At 50.3% G+C, this 25,809-nt stretch overlaps 1 protein-coding gene across 1 annotated transcript in view; it reads left to right on the plus strand.

Moving 5' to 3' along the window:
- The window catches only part of PDE2A (phosphodiesterase 2A), an 859,648-nt gene that overhangs the window by 767,756 nt on the left and 66,083 nt on the right, over positions 1-25,809 (plus strand). The window contains exons 12-18 of the mRNA XM_063950594.1: positions 3,825-3,864; positions 14,432-14,495; positions 15,993-16,071; positions 16,435-16,612; positions 18,762-18,874; positions 19,144-19,221; positions 20,659-20,781. Of these exons, the coding sequence (XP_063806664.1) occupies positions 3,825-3,864; positions 14,432-14,495; positions 15,993-16,071; positions 16,435-16,612; positions 18,762-18,874; positions 19,144-19,221; positions 20,659-20,781 (675 nt within the window). The remainder of the gene's footprint in view (positions 1-3,824; positions 3,865-14,431; positions 14,496-15,992; positions 16,072-16,434; positions 16,613-18,761; positions 18,875-19,143; positions 19,222-20,658; positions 20,782-25,809) is intronic.

Below are 25,809 nucleotides of genomic sequence, written 5' to 3' on the forward strand. Positions count from 1 at the left end.
CCCACAGCCTAAGACTAACCCTTCCCTCCCACAGCTTAACACTAACCCGCCCCTCCCGCAGCCTAAGACTAACCCTCCCCTCCTACAGCCTAACACTAACCCGCCCCTCCCGCAGCCTAAGACTAACCTTCCCCTCCCACAGCCTAAGACTAACCCTCCCCTCCCACAGCCTAACACTAACCCGCCCCTCCCGCAGCCTAAGACTAACCCTCCCCTCCCGCAGCCCAACACTAACCCAGCCCTCCCGCAACCTAACACTAACCCTCCGTCCCGCAGCATAACCCTAACCTCCCCTCCCACAGCCTAACACTAACCCACCCCTCCCCCTAATGCCTACCTCTAACCCCAACCCCTGTACTTACCTACGGGATCCATCTGGATCCTGACCGTTGGGATCCCGCTGTCGGTATTTTGACCACATCCCCTCCTGTGCATTGGTACCCAGGCAGTGGACTGCATTTGAGGCACCACAAAGCCCAAAACTCCTTGTGGGGGATCCCTGGTGAGGTCCACTGATACGAGTCCTCAACTCTGATCTGGATCTAAACTAAATCAAAGTGTACGGTCAGCATCCACACTATCCATCCGAGAGGAACTCCTGGATCACCTGCTTAACAGAGTAGAGAGACACAACACAACCAAGCCCAGATCACGTAGTACTTCCAGATGTTCTTCAGCCTCGCCAGGAGCCTCATCTCAGCTGTGAATACATAACACCCTGAAGTTTGATGAAGACCCCAAAAGTTGTCTGGTTTTTTTTTTAAGTATTCAATACAATTTGAAATACAGGCCGACAATTTTCCGCGGCAACTGATTGTTTTCAGGGCAGGCCTGGGCTTGGGCTTCCTCCCTACGGGCAATAGACGATCCTCTGCTAAACAACGGTGTGAACTTCCTGGACGCCTTTAAGAAGGTTATCGACCAGACCAGATGAGTGACGTCTGCAGTCTCCACCATTTTGCGCTTGAAACAGGGTCCCATATCGTGGGCCAACATGCTGTACATTTCAGGGCTCTCGTTTCCGAGCTCCATTGGAATATTTACGCTCTTGTCACCACGAATTGGCATCCAGGGAGCGGCCATCATCCTTGGATGATTTAATATCCCTCCGCATCAAAGTAGACCTTCGTCCAGAGCGAGAGCTCAAGAACGTGTTGCTCCAACTACCATTTGAAGCGTCTATGAATAACAAACCACACAGAGAAATCTGTCCTCAGGAAAGTGACGGCCAAATAGTCCACTGGCAGGAAATTGTGTACTGCCTGACAAAGCTTGCTGGGACTTGTGGTTGAACAGCCGCTCACAGTCGCAAGTCGCTGCTCTGGGTGTAAATGATTGGCTAACAGGTAACTGGGGAGCAGTATAGACGCAGTAGAAGTCGATGTCCTCCCGGAGTCTGGTACTTGTAGGCCGCTAATTAAGTGAAGCAGGTAAATGAGATAATGGTTGTGGGGGGGGGGGCTTTATTGCCTCATTAACCCTTGTGAGTCAGAGCGAATGTCTGAGGAACAGGAGACCGATCTGTACACTGTAACTCATTATAAACGTTTGTACGCAATTAACTCCGCCGACCCCCATCTTTCAGCCCCGTCGCCTCCCTGAGCACGACGCGTTATGTCCCAGCTGAAGGTAAAACGGAACGATGCATAAATGCATTTATAATCAGGGTATTACTGAGAACTAATTACGCTGTGAGAAGCTGGAGATTACCTGGGAGAAGACTGACGGGTGTCTGCTTTCTGGCACTGGTATATGCTGGGCCCTGCTGGGGGTGACCAGTTTTATATTGGTGGGGGTAACCTGCAGACACCACGTGGGCTTTACATATATAGGACCCGGTGACCTCACCAATACCTCATGCCTCAGAGTTGCGACCAGTCAGAAATGCCCACTGTGCAGCTTCTGGAAGCAACCGTGCATCAGCTGTCACTCTCAGAGGGTCCTGGGGGGCCCTGTACTTCCTGGTTCCCTCCCCCAGTGCCTGACGTGCAGCCGATCACAGCTGATTGGACAGCCTGGCGTCACCCCCACCCTGCAGAGATTAGCAGCCGCAGGGGAAGCATAAGAAGCCGCCCTCAACTTTCCTGTGTATACCGGAGGCTGCAGAGAGGAGCCGACACCGGAAAATGCAAGTCCGTAATGGGCGTGATGTTCTGATCATCGATGGTCCAATATACCAACCATCGATATTTGCATAACTCCCAACTGTCCCGATTTTCGCGGGACAGTACCGTTTTCTGGGGACTGTCCCGCTGTCCCACCCGCGGGCCGCAGTGTCCCGCGGCAGGGAGGGGCAATTGGGAGACTCCTGTTACTCACTCGGTGAATAGACGCTGTGCGCATGCGCACAGCGTCTATTCAATGGAGACAGAGGGAGAGGGGGCATGTCAGCAGCTCATGACTCACGATTGCGGCATTGTCGCGAGGCCACACCCACTTCCAAATAGACCACACCCTTTTTTCGGGCACAGAGTCCCTCTTATGGATGTTCACATTTTGGGCGGTATGATATATGTAAAAGGAGAAATAAATTAAATAAACTTGTGTTGCATATGTTTTTTCATGGGTCTTCAACCTGTGTCCCTCCAGCTGCTGTGGAACTACACATCCCAGCGTGCCCTGCCTCAGTTTTAGCATACATTAATAGCAAAACTGTGGCAGGGCATGCTGGGATGTGTAGTTTCACAGCAGCTGGAGGGCCACAGGTTGAAGACCTATGACGTAGATGTTCTTAATCTAATTCAATCATTAAAAATTCTGAGCGGTTTTGGAAGAAATATTAGTTAAGTGGTTAATGAATATTTTATTATCCTTGTCCTGCAGTGTTAATGCTGCAATACAGGGACACGCAGTGCCACAATGAGCAGGTATATACCACCTAACGTCCTACAAATCGGCACAAGTCTGCTGACCGCCGGGCAGTTCCCCCAAATCGGGATTGTCCCGCTGGAATTGGGATAGTCTGTGGGAATGTTAGGGTATAATGGATATTACAGACTACAGATGCATTATATATTAAGCGGCCCCAGCGCTCTAGACTCTGATCACTACCCAGTACCCTGAGCTGCGCCACTGTGTGGCATAGGGTATAACACTGTAGGCCAGTGCCCCCTGTTCTGCTGCTGCCCTGGTAGAGGCTGTGGGGGGCACTTATCGCTCGCTGCGATGTAACTGGGACTAGTGACTGCTGCTTATGTGTCCTGGGGCCACGCTGGGCCCGGGGAAGACTCTCTATGACTTGTGAGACGGCAGCAGTACAGGGGGGGCAGATTGTGCCTGGGATCACTGCAGGCCCCCTGGATGCACAGACTGGAGCCAGAGCTCCCTCTAGTGGACGACAGACACATAGCTGTTACATTCTGGGACAAGTTTGTTTAAAACAAATATAAATTGTGAAGTAATTTATATTCTGCAATGCTGAAACCCTGATGTGATGTGAGTGTGTTCTGCGGACGTCTCCGGGCCGCTCTGCGGGAACGAGGCTGATAATACTGTGTTTACTTATATTTGTTCTATTATTCAGAACCACACAGGGGCACAATGTTGGTAAATTATAGATTATATATAAAGTGTGTGGCCTGATTTATATTCTGCCATAGGGCCCAGAGTCCACTAGCTGCTCCTCTGCTATTCTTGTATCTGTAGTTCATCATTTCAGCGTTTCCCTTATCGGTGATAATACCAGCTTACCATGGCAGACGCTATGTTCCGCCAGATAGTACGTAGGTGGGGTGTGTACATACACTGTAAGCTGTCATTATACTGTGTGTATGTGACACCGGGTCTGCTCTGTGTAACCCAGTTGCTGTGTTTCTCGTCCGCAGGCCCTTCTGCAAGTTGCCAAAAATCTCTTCACACACCTGGGTGAGTCTCTCATCTCCCTGCCACGCCGGAGGGTTCTCCTCATACCGCCATTATATGGGGTGTAAATGTGCAGCATGATACAGTCCGTGTATGTCACATGTCACATGTGTCACCACAGGGGAAGCGCAGAACACGGCTTACTGGGGCTCCACTGATTGCCAACCAAAGGGACATTCTCTCCCTGTATTACATGCTCTCGTCCACTTACCCCCATTGTCCTGTCCCATGTATGTGCTGCCCCAACATGTCCTATCTCATGTATGTGCTGCCCCCCAGATGTCCTATCCCATATATGTGCTGCCCCCCACTGTCCTGTCCCATGTACGTGCTGCTTGCACATGTCCTATCCCATGTATGTGCTGCCCCCACTGTCCTGTCTCATGTATGTGCTGCCCCAACATGTCCTGTCCCATGTATGTGCTGCCCCAACATGTCCTGTCCCATGTATGTGCTGCCCCCACATGTCCTGTCCCATGTCTGTGCTGCCCCAACATGTCCTGTCCCATGTATGTGCTGCCCCAACATGTCCTGTCCCATGTATGTGCTGCCCCAATATGTCCTGTCCCATGTATGTGCTGCCCCAACATGTCCTGTCCCATGTATGTGCTGCCCCAACATGTCCTGTCCCATGTATGTGCTGCCCTCACTGTCCTGTCCCATGTATGTGCTGCCCCCACTGTCCTGTCCCATGTATGTGCTGCCCCAACATGTCCTGTCCCATGTATGTGCTGCCCCAACATGTCCTGTCCCATGTATGTGCTGCCCCCACTGTCCTATCCCATATATGTGCTGCCCCCCACTGTCCTGTCCCATGTATGTGCTGCCCCAATATGTCCTGTCCCATGTATGTGCTGCCCCAACATGTCCTGTCCCATGTATGTGCTGCCCCAACATGTCCTGTCCCATGTATGTGCTGCCCCCACTGTCCTGTCCCATGTATGTGCTGCCCCAATATGTCCTGTCCCATGTATGTGCTGCCCCAACATGTCCTGTCCCATGTATGTGCTGCCCCAACATGTCATGTCCCATGTATGTGCTGCCCCCACTGTCCTGTCCCATGTGTGTGCTGCCCCAATATGTCCTGTCCCATGTATGTGCTGTCCCAACATGTCCTGTCCCATATATGTGCTGCCCCAACATGTCCTGTCTCATGTATGTGCTCCCCCAACATGTCCTGTCCCATGTATGTGCTGCCCCAACATGTCCTGTCCCATGTATGTGCTGCCGCAACATGTCCTGTCCCATGTATGTGCTGCCCCAACATGTCCTGTCCCATGTATGTGCTGCCCCAATATGTCCTGTCCCATGTATGTGCTGCCCCAACATGTCCTGTCCCATGTATGTGCTGCCCCCACTGTCCTGTCCCATGTATGTGCTGCCCCAATATGTCCTGTCCCATATATGTGCTGCCCCCCACTGTCCTGTCCCATGTACGTGCTGCCCGCACATGTCCTATCCCATGTATGTGCTGCCCCAATATGTCCTGTCCCATGTATGTGCTGCCCCAACATGTCCTGTCCCATGTATGTGCTGCCCCAACATGTCCTGTCCCATGTATGTGCTGCCCCCACTGTCCTGTCCCATGTATGTGCTGCCCCAATATGTCCTGTCCCATGTATGTGCTGTCCCCACATGTCCTATCCCATGTATGTGCTGCCCCAACATGTCCTGTCCCATGTATGTGCTGCCCCCACTGTCCTGTCCCATGTATGTGCTTCCCCAACATGTCCTGTCCCATGTATGTGCTGCCCCAACATATCCTGTCCCATGTATGTGCTGTCCCCACTGGCCTGTCCCATGTGTGTGCAGCCCAAATATGTCCTGTCCCATGTATGTGCTGTCCCAACATGTCCTGTCCCATGTATGTGCTGCCCCAACATGTCCTATCTCATGTATGTGCTGCCCCAACATGTCCTGTCCCATGTATGTGCTGCCCCCACTGTCCTGTCCCATGTATGTGCTGCCCCCACTGTCCTGTCCCATGTATGTGCTGTCCCAACATGTCCTATCCCATGTATGTGCTGCCCCAACATGTCCTGTCTCATGTATGTGTTGCCCCCACTGTCCTGTCCTATGTATGTGCTGCCCCCCACGTGTCCTGTCCCATGTATGTGCTGCCCCAACATGTCCTGTCCCATATATGTGCTGCCCTAACATGTCCTATCTCATGTATGTGCTGCCCCAACATGTCCTGCCCCATGTATGTGCTGCCCCAACATGTCCTGCCCCATGTATGTGCTGCCCCAACATGTCCTGTCCCATGTATGTGCTGCCCCAACATGTCCTGTCTCATGTATGTGCTGTCCCCCACGTGTCCTGTCCCATGTATGTGCTGCCCCCCACGTGTCCTGTCCCATGTATGTGCTGCCCCAACATGTCCTGTCCCATGTATGTGCTGCCCGCACATGTCCTATCCCATGTATGTGCTGCCCTAACATGTCCTGTCTCATGTATGTGCTGCCCCAACATGTCCTGTCCCATGTATGTGCTGCCCCAACATGTCCTGTCTCATGTATGTGCTGCCCCCCACGTGTCCTGTCCCATGTATGTGCTGCCCCCCACGTGTCCTGTCCCATATATGTGCTTCCCCCACTGTCCTGTCCCATGTATGTGCTGCCCTCACTGTCCTGTCCCATGTATGTGCTGCCCCAACATGTCCTGTCCCATGTATGTGCTGCCCCAACATGTCCTGTCCCATGTATGTGCTGCCCTCACTGTCCTGTCCCATGTATGTGCTGCCCCCACTGTCCTGTCCCATGTATGTGCTGCCCCAACATGTCCTGTCCCATGTATGTGCTGCCCCAACATGTCCGGTCTCATGTATGTGCTGCCCCCACTGTCCTATCCCATATATGTGCTGCCCCCCACTGTCCTGTCCCATGTATGTGCTGCCCCAATATGTCCTGTCCCATGTATGTGCTGCCCCAACATGTCCTGTCCCATGTATGTGCTGCCCCAACATGTCCTGTCCCATGTATGTGCTGCCCCCACTGTCCTGTCCCATGTATGTGCTGCCCCAATATGTCCTGTCCCATGTATGTGCTGCCCCAACATGTCCGGTCCCATGTATGTGCTGCCCCAACATGTCCTGTCCCATGTATGTGCTGCCCCCACTGTCCTGTCCCATGTGTGTGCTGCCCCAATATGTCCTGTCCCATGTATGTGCTGTCCCAACATGTCCTGTCCCATGTATGTGCTGCCCCAACATGTCCTGTCTCATGTATGTGCTCCCCCAACATGTCCTGTCCCATGTATGTGCTGCCTCAACATGTCCTGTCCCATGTATGTGCTGCCCCCACATGTCCTGTCCCATGTATGTGCTGCCCCAACATGTCCTGTCCCATGTATGTGCTGCCCCAATATGTCCTGTCCCATGTATGTGCTGCCCCAACATGTCCTGTCCCATGTATGTGCTGCCCCCACTGTCCTGTCCCATGTATGTGCTGCCCCAATATGTCCTGTCCCATATATGTGCTGCCCCCCACTGTCCTGTCCCATGTACGTGCTGCCCGCACATGTCCTATCCCATGTATGTGCTGCCCCAATATGTCCTGTCCCATGTATGTGCTGCCCCAACATGTCCTGTCCCATGTATGTGCTGTCCCCACATGTCCTGTCCCATGTATGTGCTGCCCCCACTGTCCTGTCCCATGTATGTGCTTCCCCAACATGTCCTGTCCCATGTATGTGCTGCCCCCACTGTCCTGTCCCATGTATGTGCTTCCCCAACATGTCCTGTCCCATGTATGTGCTGCCCCAACATGTCCTGTCCCATGTATGTGCTGTCCCCACTGTCCTGTCCCATGTGTGTGCTGCCCCAATATGTCCTGTCCCTTGTATGTGCTGTCCCAACATGTCCTGTCCCATGTATGTGCTGCCCCAACATGTCCTATCTCATGTATGTGCTGCCCCAACATGTCCTGTCCCATGTATGTGCTGCCCCCACTGTCCTGTCCCATGTATGTGCTGCCCCCACTGTCCTGTCCCATGTATGTGCTGTCCCAACATGTCCTGTCCCATGTATGTGCTGCCCCAACATGTCCTGTCTCATGTATGTGTTGCCCCCACTGTCCTGTCCTATGTATGTGCTGCCCCCCACGTGTCCTGTCCCATGTATGTGCTGCCCCAACATGTCCTGTCCCATATATGTGCTGCCCTAACATGTCCTGTCTCATGTATGTGCTGCCCCAACATGTCCTGTCCCATGTATGTGCTGCCCCAACATGTCCTGTCCCATGTATGTGCTGCCCCAACATGTCCTGTCCCATGTATGTGCTGCCCCAACATGTCCTGTCTCATGTATGTGCTGTCCCCCACGTGTCCTGTCCCATGTATGTGCTGCCCCCCACGTGTCCTGTCCCATGTATGTGCTGCCCCAACATGTCCTGTCCCATGTATGTGCTGCCCGCACATGTCCTATCCCATGTATGTGCTGCCCTAACATGTCCTGTCTCATGTATGTGCTTCCCCAACATGTCCTGTCCCATGTATGTGCTGCCCCAACATGTCCTGTCTCATGTATGTGCTGCCCCCCACGTGTCCTGTCCCATGTATGTGCTGCCCCCCACGTGTCCTGTCCCATATATGTGCTTCCCCCACTGTCCTGTCCCATGTATGTGCTGCCCCCACTGTCCTGTCCCATGTATGTGCTGCCCCCACTGTCCTGTCCAATGTATGTGCTGCCCCCCACGTGTCCTGTCCCATGTATCTGCTGCCCCCCACGTGTCCTGTCCCATGTATGTGCTGCCCCCACATGTCCTGTCCCATGTATGTGCTGCCCCCCACGTGTCCTGTCCCATGTATGTGCTGCCCCCACATGTCCTGTCTCATGTATGTGCTGCCCCCCACTGTTCTGTCCCATGTATGTGCTGCCCCAACATGTCCTGTCCCATGTATGTGCTGCCCGCACATGTCCTATCCCATGTATGTGCTGCCCCCACATGTCCTGTCCCATGTATGTGCTGCCCTAGCATGTCCTGTCTCATGTATGTGCTGCCCCAACATGTCCTGTCTCATGTATGTGCTGCCCCCACGTGTCATGTCCCATGTATGTTCTGCCCCCCACGTGTCCTGTCCCATATATGTGCTGCCCCCACTGTCCTGTCCCATGTATGTGCTGCCCCCAACGTGTCCTGTCCCATGTATGTGCTTCCCCCACTGTCCTGTCCAATGTATGTGCTGCCCCCAACGTGTCCTGTCCCATGTATGTGCTGCCCCCACTGTCCTGTCCCATGTATGTGCTGCCCCCACTGTCCTGTCCCATGTATGTGCTGCCCCAATATGTCCTGTCCCATATATGTGCTGCCCCCCACTGTCCTGTCCCATGTATGTGCTGCCCCCCACATGTCCTATCCCATGTATGTGCTGCCCCCCACATGTCCTGTCCAATGTATGTGCTGCCCCTCACATGTCCTATCCCATGTATGTGCTGCCCCCCACATGTCCTATCCCATGTATGTGCTGCCCCCCACATGTCCTATCCCATGTATGTGCTGCCCCCACATGTCCTGTCCCATTTATGTGCTGCCCACACATGTCCTGTCCCATGTATGTGCTGCCCACTCATGTCCTGTCCCATGTATGTGCTGCCCCCACGTGTCCTGTCCCATGTATGTGCTGCCCCCACGTGTCCTGTCCCATGTATGTGCTGCCCCCACGTGTCCTGTCCAATGTATGTGCTGCCCCCACGTTTCCTGTCCCATGTATGTGCTGCCCCCACTGTCCTGTCCCATGTATGTGCTGCCCCCACTGTCCCGTCCCATGTATGTGCTGCCCCCACATGTCCCGTCCCATGTATGTGCCGCTCCCCACTGTCCCGTCCCATGTATGTGCTGCCCCCACTGTCCTATCCCATGTATGTGCTGCCCCCACATGTCCTGTCCCATGTATGTGCCGCCCCCCACTGTCCTGTCCCATGTATGTGCCGCCCCCCACTGTCCTGTCCCATGTATGTGCTGCCCCCACATGTCCTGTCCCATGTATGTGCTGCCCCCACTGTCCTGTCCCATGTGTGTGCCGCCCCCCACTGTCCTGTCCCATGTATGTGCTGCCCCCACGTGTCCTGTCCAATGTATGTGCTAGTGACACGTCTCAGGAGCATCACGTATGCAGTGACAATTGTTGCTATATAACACTGTATATTACACGGGTGGTCTTCAGTATGCCGGCTGTCGGGATCCCGGCGCACTAGAATTGCACTGCAAAGGAATTTTAATAAATAATCTGTACAGTTCTCCCCCCAGCCCCTGCGCTACACACTGACACTGCGAGGATCAGTCACAGCGGCCCCCGTCGGCCCCTTAGTGTCCCAGCAGCGTGGTGTTACATGTGGTCCTCATCTTCTGTCACTGTAATGGTTACTCCACGTGTGTCGTCCTCTGGCAGGTTAGATACATCGCCTGCAGAGGCAGTAGCGCCGTACCCTCCTCCTCGTCCTCACCGCTGACATTCTCTTGTAACGTTTAAGGCTGGGAACACAGATCAGGCAATTAGCGTGGTTCCGGCGGCTCGCTGCTTTGTATTTCTCCGCTGATGTATGACAATAATTACAGCGCATAATCAGTAAAGGTTCCGTGCGCTCCTTACCTTTGTAAATGTGAGAATCCATCACAAATGTGAATGCAGCAATATGAAAGCGGACAAATTACTCAGAGCTGAAATTATCAGGGAGACACCTGGTAATGGATCCGCTGCGTCCCCACCGGCGGGGTACGGGCGCCTTATCTGCGGATTAAATGCTGCCTGTCACAACATGGCTCGCTGACATTTTAATAACCTTTCCTGAGTGATTACATTTCAATTCATTGGTAGCAAAACATCAGCCATTACCGGATATTTAGCAGGAGGCGCGACGTGACGCCTCTGTCGCTCTGCAGCTGGCACTCTAATGATAATACATATACAGTTATAATATATTTGCGCTGGTATGTAGCTGATAACTGGCAGGATGTACTGCGTAACGGATGCGATGCTTAGTAAATGCCACCCTCAATGACTACTACGTGGTCTAGTCATTAAACTCGCTGTGCATACAAACACACCAGAGCTATTTAATTCCCCTTTTGCACCTAGGGGGTCATTCCGAGTTGATCGCTAGCTGCTTTCATTCGCTGCGCAGCAATCAGTCAAAAAAATCGGCACTTATGCGCATGCGGCGCAATATGCACGCGCAGCTTACTATTACAACTAACTATGTAGTGTCACACAGGGTCTAGCTAAGCTTTTCAGTCGCACTGATGGCCGCAGAGTGATTGACAGGAAGAGGGCGTTTCTGGGCGTCAACTGACCGTTTTCAGGGAGTATTCGGAAAAACGCAGGCGTGGCTGGGCGAACGCAGGGCGTGTTTGTGACATCAAAACAGGAACTGAACAGTCTGAAGTGATCGTAATCGCTGAGTAGGTCTGGAGCTACTCTGAAACTGCACAAAATTATTTTGTAGCCGCTCTGCGATCCTTTCGTTCGCACTTCTGCTAAGCTAAAATACACTCCCAGTGGGAGGCGGCATAGCGTTTGCACGGCTGCTAAAAAATGCTAGCGAGCGAACAACTCGGAATGACCCCCCATGTTAGCCCTTTTATACCAAACCACGACCTGGGTTAACCCGGCAATAACCCTGGTCAAAAGCTTGGTGTAAACGGGGCGACACTTGTATATCAATCTTGTACTGAAATAAATCTCAGTATCTGTGAAACAATGAATTGTGATTGCTGATGTTGGGCCCCTTAAAATGCATTTTTGGCAAAAGAACCCACCAGAGTTGCACGGTAGAAAATAATTGGATTTCCGGCGAGTGTTCCGGCGATTTGGCCTTTAGTACATACAGCAGTGTGTAGCTCGCCCACAGGATGGCAGGTAGCCGGCCGGCTGAGCAAATCGCACTCCATTGCGTTACTGCCGTCGTGTTACAGCTCTATCTGCGTTACATGTCCGGAAACTCCCCGATGCAATGTCACTGCCGCGCTGTCTGCTGCGTCCGCACCACATTTATCATCCGCGCTCCTGCAGGCGTGCAGATTTCCTTATTAATAGCTGAATGATCTGTGTCTGCCCTGGAAGTGTAACTGGTAATCATACATTGGCCTCACATATAGCGTAGAACCAGCGTAATACTGACAGCGGGTGAGGCGTCCTCCAGACACATTCCGCCCTCTGCAAGTTATTGGAAAAGTTTAATCTGAGCGGATATTTGTCTTCCGCGCCCACCGGCGTTCCTTCTCGTGTCTCCAGCGTAATAAGTCTCCATTCCAGCCGCCTGCCCCCGGCATGTGCAGCAGAGGTTGTGTAATGAGATAATAGCTTCAGCTGTAGTAACGAGTCCATGCTGCTGTTCCTGACTGCGATCGATAGACACGGGAGCTGTAGATTATAATATAAATTCCCTACATTATTGCGCAGTGCTCACGTTTTTATTGCAGTAAGAATCAGTGGGTCACCGGATATACGGATTATCTACCGATAAAATGGCGGTCTCCCAGTACCACCTACATGTAACGCTCTGCGCGGTATGCAAAGATTCAGCTGTGGTAAATGTTATAGTCTATCAGCAGAGCTGCCTTGGTAACGGTCAGTCCATTCTACTGTGTAGTGGGGTTAGGGTAGCACTGGGAAGACTGCAGTCTACTATCCTTCCCCAACTGTCATTACTCTTCAATTGCTCCTTCTTCTGCTGTCCTTTCCCTTCCTCTTGTGTGCAGTGCCCCCTCAGTCCTGCCTCTCCTTGCTTTGTCTCCTGTCCACATTCTCCTATGCCTCCCTTTCTGTGCTTACCTCCTGTCCTTCCTTCCTGTGCTTCCTCTTCTGTGCCTCCCTCCGGTCCTTCCTCTCCTGTGCCTTCCTCCTGTCCTTCCTCTCCTGTACTTCCCTTCCTGTGCTTCCCTTTCTGTGCCTCCCTTCCTGTGCTTCTCTTCCTGTCCTCCCTTCCTGTGCTTCCCTCCTATCATTAATTTCCTGTGCCTCCCTTCCTGTGCTTCTCTTCCTGTGCCTCCCTTCCATTGCTTCCCTCCTGTGCTTCCCTTTCTGTGCTTCCTTTTCTGTGCTTCCCTCCTTACCTTTCTCTCCTGTGCCTCCCTTCCAGTGCTTCCCTTCCATTGCTTCCCTCCTGTCCTTTCTCTCCTGTGCTTCCCTCCTGTCCAACCTCTCCTGTGCCTCCCTTCCTGTGTTTCCCTCCTGTCCTTCCTCTCCTATACCTCTTTTCCTGTGCTTTCCTTCATGTGCCTCCCTTCCTGTGCTTCCCTTCCATTGCTTCCCTCCTGTCCTTCCTCTCCTGTGCCTCTCTTCCTGTGTTTCCCTCCTGTCCTTCCTCTCCTATACCTCCCTTCCTGTGCTTTCCTTCATGTGCCTCCCTTCCTGTGCTTCCCTTCCATTGCTTCCCTCCTGTCCTTCCTCTCATATGCCTCCCTTCCTGTACTATCCTCTTGCCCTACCTCTCCTTTGCCTCCCTTCCTGTGTTTTCCTCCTGTCCTTCCTCTCCTATACCTCTATTCCTGTGCTTTCCTTCATTTGCCTCCCTTTCTGTGCTTTCCTTTCATGTGCCTCCCTTCCTGTGCTTCCCTTCTATTGCTTCCCTCCTGTCCTTCCTCTCCTATGCCTCCCTTCCTGTACTATCCTCTTGCCCTACCTCTCCTTTGCCTCCCTTCCTGTGTTTTCCTCCTGTCCTTCCTCTCCTATACCTCTATTCCTGTGCTTTCCTTCATGTGCCTCCCTTCCTGTGCCTTCCTTTCATGTGCCTCCCTTCCTGTACTATCCTCTTGCCCTACCTCTCCTTTGCCTCCCTTCCTGTGTTTTCCTCCTGTCCTTCCTCTCCTATACCTCTATTCCTGTGCTTTCCTTCATTTGCCTCCCTTTCTGAGCTTTCCTTTCATGTGCCTCCCTTCCTGTGCTTCCCTTCTATTGCTTCCCTCCTCTCCTTCCTCTCCTATGCCTCCCTTCCTGTACTATCCTCTTGCCCTACCTCTCCTTTGCCTCCCTTCCTGTGTTTTCCTCCTGTCCTTCCTCTCCTATACCTCTATTCCTGTGCTTTCCTTCATTTGCCTCCCTTTCTGTGCTTTCCTTTCATGTGCCTCCCTTCCTGTGCTTCCCTTCTATTGCTTCCCTCCTGTCCTTCCTCTCCTATGCCTCCCTTCCTGTACTATCCTCTTGCCCTACCTCTCCTTTGCCTCCCTTCCTGTGTTTTCCTCCTGTATTTCCTTTCCTATACCTCTATTCCTGTGCTTTCCTTCATTTGCCTCCATTCCTGTGCCTTCCTTTCATGTGCCCGCCTTCCTGTGCTTCCCTCCTGTCCTTCCCATCCTGTCCTTCTTATTCCCTTCCTCCTGTCCTTCCTTTTCAGCTTTTCCTCTCCTGCCCTTACTCTTCCGTGTTCTCATGCTCACCCACCTTTCCTGTTTTCGGCATTGCAAAATAAAAAAAGGAATTATTTAGAGGCATTAAAGTGTTGTTTAGGTTGTTGCAGTGATACATTGATAGTTATATACTGTATTAATGTTTGTATTTGACATGTGTGATGTAAGCTAACGCTGAAAGTAACATACAGAATAGTTACTGGAGAGTTGTTGTTGTCTCTTTGCAGATGACGTATCTGTTCTGCTCCAGGAAATTATAACAGAAGCCAGAAACCTCAGCAATGCAGAAATGTATGTACCGGTCACACAGGATAGATCACGCGTCCAAGTGCCGTTGTCCACTGAGGTCAATGCAGCTACAAACCATGATTATTATAACGTGGTCTTACCAAATCAATGTCCCCGTCCGTATTCGGAGGCTTTCATTAACGTTCTGTCCTTGTTCTTGATTTTTTGAAATCCGGAAACATATTATATAACGGCAGAGAAATATCCTTTGTATGTAAAAACATGTATGATGCTATGTATTAAGAATCCTGTCCAAGGCCCCCTCCCATTATTCCTACAGCTTCTACACCACAGACAGATCTCTTCCCCGCTGTCTATGTGAATAAGCCTCTTCAAATCATGTATCCAGCTATTACTGTAAATGTCTCTCTTTCCATCCGGCCGCGTACTGCGTACAATCTATGCATCTCCCCATGTTACACAGTTTATCCTTTATCTCTCCCTGGATATATTGTGCGACACGTCAGTAGCGCTCCTTTCAAATGATGCCGCTCTATTATCTCTCTCTCTCTGTACTGGAGCACAGTTATCCTGTTGCTATCTAACTAGTGAAATTTGTAGTTTAATTAGTTTCTCTCGCTTCATTAGTCTGTGTCATCAAGAACCTTTCCGGCTTTACCCGCTGACTGCCATGAATTGCTGGCCCTGTGTGAAATCCTCTGCAATGTAGTGTCATTAGTTCCAGATTGGAAGGTCCAGCTTATTATAGGAAGCAATTATACACTTCCCATATACGTACATTGTCCTGTAGGAGAGACCTGGCACTATTGTTCAGAAATGCCTCTCATACACATTGATTTTGTAGATATTGTTCAAAAACTGGTCCTATGTATGTTGTCCAGGCATTGATCTTGTGGATGTTGTCCAAGATCAGGTCTCATAGACAGTGTCCAGCATCTGGTCTCCTAGATGTTGTCCAGGGTCTGGTCTCCTTGATGTTGTACAGGGTCTGGTCTCCTAGATGTTGTCCAAGGTCTGGTCTCCTAGATGTTGTCCAGGGTCTGGTCTCCTAGATGTTGTCCATGGTCTGGCCTCCTAGACGTTGTCAATGGGCTGGTCTCCTTGACCGTGTCCGTGGACTGAGCTCCTAGACATTGCCCATGGTTTGGTTTCCTAGACATTGGCCGTGATCTGATCTCCTAGTCATTGGCCATGGTCTGGTCTCCTAGACATTGGCCGTAGTCTGGTTTCCTAAACAATGGCCATGGTCTGGTCTTCAAGACATTGGCTGTGGTCTGGTCTTCTAGACACTGGCTGTGGTCTGGTTTCCTAGACATTGGCCATGGTCTGGTCTCCTAGACATTGGCGGTGATCTGTTCTCCTAGACATTGTCCATGGGCTGATTTCCGAGACTGTGTCCATCACCTGAACTTGCAGATTACTTACAAAGCGTTGGTTGTAGACACCAGTAGGTCTCTTTGTGACAATGACAGAGCAGCTCAGGAGATCTCTCCTTTGTAGCATTGTGCGTTTGACCAGATCTTTTCTCTTTCCTGACAGATGTTCGGTGTTCCTGCTGGAGCGACATAGCCACGAGCTGGTAGCCAAAGTGTTTGACGGAGGGGTGGTAGATGACGATGTAAGTGAAATAAATTGTATTTTGTATTGGTGAATGTCACCGGCTCAGTACTTGTTCTTGGCTTTCACTTCCACCTCACTTCTCGCGTGCTCATTTCTGCAGAGACTTAACCCGCGAAGCAGTAGAATAACTCAGTACTGCGCAGCAGCCCTGGCGATATTGTACAGCGGCGATAAGTGCGGCAGTGTGTGTTATCTCTGCATTTTTATAAATATTTGTATCATTCATTTATACTTCATTGTACACACGTTTATAACAGCGAGATGGGGGGCCATGTCTATATACAGGCATATACAGCTCACAGAACAACTATTTCTGTAATTATCGATGAACAGCTCTCTCAGATATCACTTTACTTTGCAGAGTTACGAGATCCGGATTCCAGCGGACCAGGGGATCGCCGGACACGTGGCGACAACCGGGCAGATTTTGAACATTAAAGACGCTTATTCACATCCTCTGTTCTATCGCGGGGTGGACGACAGCACCGGCTTCCGGACACGAAATATCCTGTGTTTCCCCATTAAGAATGAGAGCAATGGTGAGTGTGACCTCACTCTCCCTCAGGCGGACCCTCTAGGGGGGGGGCAGGTAGGATGATGGGAAATGCAGCCATGTAATCATATGGATTGGGATCCTACAATCACAGCAGGTGCAGCAACAAATCATATACAGCCTATTCCGCCTGACCTGAGATACTGCCCAGATGCCTAACCGGACAGGTCTGATTATTGTCATTTCCTAGGAAGCAGAAATGATGTTTCTGTGCAGGCAGAATGAACGACCATAATAAGTAATGAGATTTGGACAGATGTGTTCTTATACACCTTTAAAGAAATCCATGAGACATAACCTGCTGGTGGTGCTTGAGGACTGGAGATAAGAACCACTGGTTTAGTTAAAAGATATTTTAATTTTAGAGTTACATGATTCCATTGGACAGTATGGGGGGTATTCAATTGCAGTCGGAACTGCCATCTTGTCGGAAAGACGACAGTTTCCGACTTTTTTAGGTTTCCGATCTATTCAATTTGGCTGCCGTTTTTCCGACAGGAAAGCACGTGGATCGGCGGATTAGCCGCGGAGCCACATGTTTTGTCCGATTCGCGGCCAAATCCGACAGCTTTTAGCCCCGTTTCCGACAATGTCAATCTGACTTTAACTCTTTATCCGCTTTATCTCTCTCCAAGGCTGGATACATCTCCCTCGAGGTCAGATAAATCCAGCCGTACAGCGCCAATGGCGAACGATTAGACCACCGTGTGCGCAATCAGTGTGGCCGACCATTCGCTGCACGCGCTGCAGATGGGAGTCATTTGCTGATCGTTTCTTCCAGCAAAGGAATAAAGTCTCATCTGATTACTGTCATTTCTGGCATCAGATCAGGGGCCGGATCTATAATTGCAGCAGTGTGACCCTCAAATCAGCCGAAGTATCAGAAAAGATTGCCGTGCGTTCTGCTGATTAGGAGATCCTGCATGGTGTCAGCTCTTAGCAGCAGTTCCGACAGAGAAGTCGCCCCCTGCGCAATAACAGAATCATCCAGATACGATTTGACTTATTTATAAAATAAAATATTTTATGTGTAACATAAGAGTAGCTCTGTCAGGACACCCACCTGCCATCAATCTAAGTGTACGATGCCATCTGTACGTAATGCTCAGGTGTTTGTAAATTGAGAGTACTGTAGCTCAAGAAACTTGCTTATAAAAAAAGCGCGCCTACAGTTTGAGCGTCACGGATCTTACGTTTTGTGAGAGTCAGCGTATATAGGGTGTCATTCAGCTTGGATCGCAGTGTGCGTTCTAATCGCAAAAAATACGAAAAAAGATACGGGCGCCCGCATTTTCTGACGTCACGCAGCCGCTACAATCACGCCCCCATCACGCCCCTGTTTGCATCGACACGCCCTCCCCGTTTCCTAATCAAACGGAGCGTTGTCGCCCCGCGACTGTCAGTCAGACAGAGGTGATGGCATTTTCTGCATTTGCTGCGATCGGAAATATGGCCTCCTGTGGGCGCCGGCAGGAGGCAACCTTAATTTCAGCTAACAAGTAGAAATTGCAATGCGGTCGCAGTTTCTGCTTGTTGAAGGGGTGGTGGCGGCCCCCCAGCATGCTAACAGAAGGATTGGTATTTGCAATCCTTACTGACTCAGGCCCTTAGTACAGGTAAATGCACATATATGCATAGGACATACCGGCATGCCGTCATGCTGCTGGTGCACTAAGCGCCATCATCCTCTCCATTTACTTGTCCTTAATTATTTGTAAAAAAATCTAAAAGAGTTTACTAGGCTCCTCCCTTCAGAAGAGGCAGAATATTCACGCGGAAAGTCCGTGCGCAAGGCGTCAGGTCAGGATTTCTGCAGAAGTCACCGCTGGCAGCATTTGCGCTGCGAAGTCACATTTTCCCACTCGCACTTGACGCTCAGTGGGCCGAATTCACAAACGTTATGTCAGGACACACGGACAGTACATGTTTTCCAGATCTCCTTAGTGCAGCACAGGTGTAGTTACATTACTGACACATTTTGAAAGGTCTACAGGTGATGCAGATTTTTCCACTTGTGATTCTGTGAGGAAATCCGGAAAACATGCCCTGTTAGTGTTTCTTTAGAACTGTATATATACAATGTTTTTAACGCGCATGATGTAACTGAGAGTATTTATACCGGTTTTCTTCTGCAGAGGTCATCGGCGTGGCAGAACTGGTCAACAAGATTAACGGCCCCGGTTTCACCAAATTTGATGAGGATTTGGCCACGGCGTTCTCCATTTACTGCGGCATCAGCATCGCTCACGTAAGATCCAGTCTCCAGCCATTGCGAGTACTCTCCTGCCCTGATACTACTTAGAGTACTTTCAGGTCATGTGTTACTGGTATACCTCTGGCTCTTCCCGTGTTGTGGGGGACATGCTGGGATTTGTGGTCCCACAGCGGCTGACGAGCCTCAGGTTCCCCTACCCCATGTTAGCGTTAGACAGAGGACCATTTTATAGAATGGCACATTTGCCTGTCACCTCTAGAACAGGAGACGCCGGTGTTAATCTGTCTCTTTCTTCCCTGCAGTCGCTGCTGTATAAGCAAGTCCGAGAGGCACAGTTCAGAAGTCACCTGGCCAATGAGATGATGATGTACCACATGAAGGTAGGTTGCCGTGTGGTGACGCTGTGCACTCCTGCGCTATGTCTACATACAGTATGTAATTAGATCACTAGGGGGCACTATTGGCATCAGAGGATACGTCCTTTCCCCTCAACAGAGGACTAGATGGGAGAGCGGCTTCTTACACGGCGACAAAACTGCGTCAAACGGGTTCTGTATGCTTCATAGCAGCTGCCTGGCGCCAGCCAGCGCCGCTCAGCTGTCCTCTCCACGTTCTCAGCAGTTCTTACACTCTCCAGATACACCCGTGTCATTGTGTGTAGATGACGCAGTGCGTCGTGGCTGCTCTCATGGGAATACACACCCTGGCGACGCCGTTGGGCTGTCCTGGCAGTGTTGTGATGTTTTCCCATTGCAGAATAACTCCAGTGATTGTCTGTTATTGCTGTGACACATCCCCTGAAATAAACCAGGTTTACGTATCATTTCCAGCAAATGACAGAGCTCCTGCTATTCTCCGCGCTGTGACTGAAGCGGATAATGATCAGTATTCGCCACGGAGGTGCCGGGCTGATTCATGGAATTGTTGCGGGGGGCCTCGGCTGTCCTCTGCCGTGTGCGAGCGGACCCCACGTAATTACTGCACCCGGCTGGAGGGAAATTCTCACACGCAGAGTAATAGGCAGTCTGTATGCGAGACGCAGCGCCCTACAGTTCTGCCGTGTGTTCCCCTCACATCCCTGCATTACGTCCCACAATCCACACGCCATCCAAATAAAACAGTGTACAATTATTCCAGTTGGCTACTGAAAGAAACTGTATTTTCCAGAAAGAAATCTCCAGCTAGGAAATAAAAAGCTGCAATGGACAGAGAATGTGACCTTCCCACCAGACTGTCCCGTGTGTTGATGCGTGGTTCCTGTATTGCAATATACAGTAGGCCGTATGCACAGTACAATGCATTATGGGGGTAATTCTGAGTTGATTGCAGCAGGAACTTTTTTAGCAGTCGGGCAAAACCATGTGCACTGCAGGGGAGGCAGATGTAACATGTGCAGAGAGAGTTAGATTTGGGTGAGTTATATTGTTTCTGTGCAGGGCAAATACTGGCTGCTTTATTTTTACACTGCAATTTAGATTGCAGGCTGAACACACCACACCCAAATCTAACTCTCTCTGCACGTGTTACATCTGCCTCCCCTGCAGTGCACATGGTTTTGTCCAACTGCTAACAAAAATCCTGCTGCTATCAACTTGGAATTACCCCCAATATTCTTACCGCATGTCACATGCAATTCCCATCCATACTAGGCCTCTGCACCATACGTTTGTATTTATCCTAAAACAAAACAGGTATTCGTATGTATATATATATATATGTGTGTATATATATATATATATATATATATATATATACTGTATGTACAGTATATGCACTACTCGGCACAAACTAACGCTCAGTGTGTTATTGATCTCTAGGTCTGTGAAGATGAAACGAAGAAGTTACGGAGTAACGGAATTCTGCACGTCTCCCAAATCGATCCAAATTTTGCTAACTTCAGCTACACTCCCCGATCTCTCCCCGAGGATGATACAACTATGGTGAGTGGTGGAATCCCCTGAGGAGCCTGTAACCTCTGCAGTATACAGTATAAGCAGTAATCATTGCATGTGCTGGAAAGTCTGACACTTGGGATTGGTAAATAGTTCATTATTAGTAGTTGGTGGAGAACACCTGTACAGAAATGACACAGTGTAACTTCGGAGAGTAGATTAAGTATATCAGTCTTTTCCAAGCGTTGCACCGAAGCGCTGTGGGGCACCGTAGTACACTTGCAGGGTTCCACAGGGGGTGGTCGTTATCTCTATACCTCATAGCCCTCTCCGAGTTCCCAGCCAGTCACCTCACTATCTCCAGAACACTTCAAGGTTACCGCAGTAGCGTCAAGCTTTCTACTAACCGGTGCTGCTGACCGGACGTGATGTCACAGCTGCGATGCGGCAGATGCTCAGCATTGATTGGCTCCTCTAGGGCGTGACGGAATCCAGTTATCCAGACAGTCAGCAGACTTACCCCTGCTGCTGTATCAGCCTGTACACACAGTGTGCATTTCGCCATATAATATACGGTCATATACCTGGTATAGCATAATACTGTCACAAACTGTGACACAGAAGGTTCGGGGGCCGTGCACATTAAACTTCACAATCTAAAAATAAGATTTTACTTACCGATAAATCTATTTCTCGGAGTCCGTAGTGGATGCTGGGGTTCCTGAAAGGACCATGGGAATAGCGGCTCCGCAGGAGACAGGGCACAAAAAGTAAAGCTTTTCCAGATCAGGTGGTGTGCACTGGCTCCTCCCCCTATGACCCTCCTCCAGACTCCAGTTAGGTACTGTGCCCGGACGAGCGTACACAATAAGGGAGGATTTTGAATCCCGGGTAAGACTCATACCAGCCACACCAATCACACCGTACAACCTGTGATCTAAACCCAGTTAACAGTATGATAACAGCGGAGCCTCTGAAAGATGGCTTCCTTCAACAATAACCCGAATTAGTTAACAATAACTATGTACAATTTATGCAGATAATCCGCACTTGGGATGGGCGCCCAGCATCCACTACGGACTCCGAGAAATAGATTTATCGGTAAGTAAAATCTTATTTTCTCTATCGTCCTAGTGGATGCTGGGGTTCCTGAAAGGACCATGGGGATTATACCAAAGCTCCCAAACGGGCGGGAGAGTGCGGATGACTCTGCAGCACCGAATGAGAGAACTCCAGGTCCTCCTTAGCCAGAGTATCAAATTTGTAAAATTTTACAAACGTGTTCTCCCCTGACCACGTAGCTGCTCGGCAAAGTTGTAATGCCGAGACCCCTCGGGCAGCCGCCCAAGATGAGCCCACCTTCCTTGTGGAGTGGGCCTTTACAGATTTAGGCTGTGGCAGGCCTGCCACAGAATGTGCAAGTTGGATTGTGCTACAGATCCAATGAGCAATCGTCTGCTTAGACGCAGGAGCACCCATCTTGTTGGGTGCATACAATATAAACAACGAGTCAGATTTTCTGACTCCAGCTGTCCTTGCAATATATATTTTTAATGCTCTGACAACGTCCAGTAACTTGGAGTCCTCCAAGTCACTTGTAGCCGCAGGCACTACAATAGGCTGGTTCAGATGAAATGCTGACACCACCTTAGGGAGAAAATGCGGACGAGTCCGCAGTTCTGCCCTGTCCGAATGGAAAATCAGATATGGGCTTTTGTAAGATAAAGCTGCCAATTCTGATACTCTCCTGGCAGAAGCCAGGGCTAGAAGCATGGTCACTTTCCAAGTGAGATATTTCAAATCCACCTTTTTTAGTGGTTCAAACCAATGAGATTTTAGAAAGTCCAAAACCACATTGAGATCCCACGGTGCCACTGGAGGCACCACAGGAGGCTGTATATGCAGCACTCCCTTAACAAAGGTCTGGACTTCAGGGACTGAAGCCAATTCTTTTTGAAAGAAAATCGACAGGGCCGAAATTTGAACCTTAATAGATCCCAATTTGAGACCCATAGACAATCCTGATTGCAGGAAATGTAGGAATCGACCCAGTTGAAATTCCTCCGTCGGAGCACTCCGATCTTCGCACCACGCAACATATTTTCGCCAAATTCGGTGATAATGTTGCACGGTTACTTCCTTCCTTGCTTTAATCAAAGTAGGAATGACTTCTTCCGGCATGCCTTTTTCCTTTAGGATCCGGCGTTCAACCGCCATGCCGTCAAACGCAGCCGCGGTAAGTCTTGAAACAGACAGGGACCCTGCTGAAGCAAGTCCCTCCTTAGAGGTAGAGGCCACGGATCTTCCGTGATCATCTCTTGAAGTTCCGGGTACCAAGTCCTTCTTGGCCAATCCGGAACCACTAGTATCGTTCTTACGCCTCTTTGCCGTATAATTCTCAATACTTTTGGTATGAGAGGCAGAGGAGGAAACACATACACCGACTGGTACACCCAAGGCGTTACCAGCGCGTCCACAGCTATTGCCTGCGGATCTCTTGACCTGGCGCAATACCTGTCCAGTTTTTTGTTGAGGCGAGACGCCATCATGTCCACCATTGGTCTTTCCCAACGGGTTACCAGCATGTGGAAGACTTCTGGATGAAGTCCCCACTCTCCCGGGTGAAGATCGTGTCTGCTGAGGAAGTCTGCTTCCCAGTTGTCCACTCCCGGGATGAACACTGCTGACAGTGCTATCACATGATTCTCTGCCCAGCGAAGAATCCTTGCAGCTTCTGCCATTGCACTCCTGCTTCTTGTGCCGCCCTGTCTGTTCACATGGGCGACTGCCGTGATGTTGTCCGATGGATCAACACCGGTTTTCCCTGAAGCAGAGGTTCTGCCTGGCTTAGAGCATTGTATATTGCTCTTAGTTCCAGAATGTTTATGTGAAGAGACGTTTCCAGGCTCGTCCATACTCCCTGGAAGTTTCTTCCTTGTGTGACTGCTCCCCAGCCTCTCAGGCTGGCGTCCGTGGTCACCAGGATCCAATCCTGTATGCCGAATCTGCGGCCCTCCAATAGATGAGGACTCTGCAACCACCACAGAAGAGACACCCTTGTCCTTGGAGACAGGGTTATCCGTAGGTGCATCTGAAGATGCGACCCTGACCATTTGTCCAACAGATCCCTTTGGAAAATTCTTGCGTGGAATCTGCCGAATGGAATTGCTTCGTAAGAAGCCACCATTTTTCCCAGGACTCTTGTGCATTGATGTACAGACACCTTTCCTGGTTTTAGGAGGTTCCTGACAAGCTCGGATAACTCCTTGGCTTTTTCCTCCGGGAGAAAAACCTTTTTCTGAACCGTGTCCAGAATCATCCCTAGGAACAGCAGACGAGTTGTCGGCATTAACTGGGATTTTGGAATATTCAGAATCCACCCGTGCTGTTTTAGCACTTCTTGAGACAGTGCTAATCCCATCTCTAGCTGTTCTCTGGACCTTGCCCTTATTAGGAGATCGTCCAAGTATGGGATAATTAATATGCCTTTTCTTCGAAGAAGAATCATCATCTCGGCCATTACCTTTGTAAAGACCCGAGGTGCCGTGGACAATCCGAACGGCAGCGTCTGAAACTGATAGTGACAGTTTTGTACAACGAACCTGAGGTACCCCTGGTGTGAGGGGTAAATTGGAACGTGGAGATACGCATCCTTGATGTCCAAGGATACCATAAAGTCCCCCTCTTCCAGGTTCGCTATCACTGCTCTGAGTGACTCCATCTTGAACTTGAACTTTTTTATGTACAGGTTCAAGGACTTCAGATTTAGAATAGGCCTTACCGAGCCATCCGGCTTCGGTACCACAAAAAGAGTGGAATAATACCCCTTCCCTTGTTGTAGAAGAGGTACCTTGACTATCACCTGCTGAGAGTACAGCTTGTGAATGGCTTCCAAAACCGTCTCCCTTTCGGAGGGGGACGTTGGTAAAGCAGACTTCAGGAAACGGCGAGGTGGATCTGTCTCTAATTCCAACCTGTACCCTTGAGATATTATCTGCAGGATCCAGGGATCTACCTGCGAGTGAGCCCACTGCGCGCTGTAATTTTTGAGACGACCGCCCACCGTCCCCGAGTCCGCTTGAGAAGCCCCAGCGTCATGCTGAGGCTTTTGTAGAAGCCGGGGAGGGCTTCTGTTCCTGGGAAGGAGCTGCCTGTTGCTGTCTCTTCCCTCGACCTCTGCCTCGTGGCAGATATGAATAGCCCTTTGCTCTCTTATTTTTAAAGGAACGAAAGGGCTGCGGTTGAAAAGTCGGTGCCTTTTTCTGTTGGGGAGTGACTTGAGGTAGAAAGGTGGATTTCCCGGCTGTAGCCGTGGCCACCAAATCTGATAGACCGACTCCAAATAACTCCTCCCCTTTATACGGCAAAACTTCCATATGCCGTTTTGAATCCGCATCGCCTGTCCACTGTCGCGTCCATAAAGCTCTTCTGGCCGAAATGGACATAGCACTTACCCGTGATGCCAGTGTGCAGATATCCCTCTGTGCATCACGCATATAAAGAAATGCATCCTTTATTTGTTCTAACGACAGTAAAATATTGTCCCTGTCCAGGGTATCAATATTTTCAATCAGGGACTCTGACCAAACTACCCCAGCACTGCACATCCAGGCAGTCGCTACAGCTGGTCGTAGTATAACACCTGCATGTGTGTATATACTTTTTTGGATATTTTCCATCCTCCTATCTGATGGATCTTTAAGTGCGGCCGTCTCAGGAGAGGGCAACGCCACTTGTTTAGATAAGCGTGTTAGCGCCTTGTCCACCCTAGGAGGTGTTTCCCAGCGCTCCCTAACCTCTGGCGGGAAAGGGTATAATGCCAATAATTTCTTTGAAATTATCAGCTTTTTATCAGGGGCAACCCACGCTTCATTACACACGTCATTTAATTCTTCTGATTCAGGAAAAACTATAGGTAGTTTTTTCACACCCCACATAATACCCTGTTTAGTGGTACCTGTAGTATCAGCTAAATGTAACGCCTCCTTCATTGCCAAAATCATATAACGTGTGGCCCTACTGGAAAATACGGTTGATTCGTCACCGTCACCACTGGAGTCAGTGCCTGTGTCTGGG

The sequence above is a fragment of the Pseudophryne corroboree genome, chromosome 2, assembly GCF_028390025.1.
Source record: "Pseudophryne corroboree isolate aPseCor3 chromosome 2, aPseCor3.hap2, whole genome shotgun sequence".
In the NCBI taxonomy this organism is placed as follows: domain Eukaryota; kingdom Metazoa; phylum Chordata; class Amphibia; order Anura; family Myobatrachidae; genus Pseudophryne; species Pseudophryne corroboree.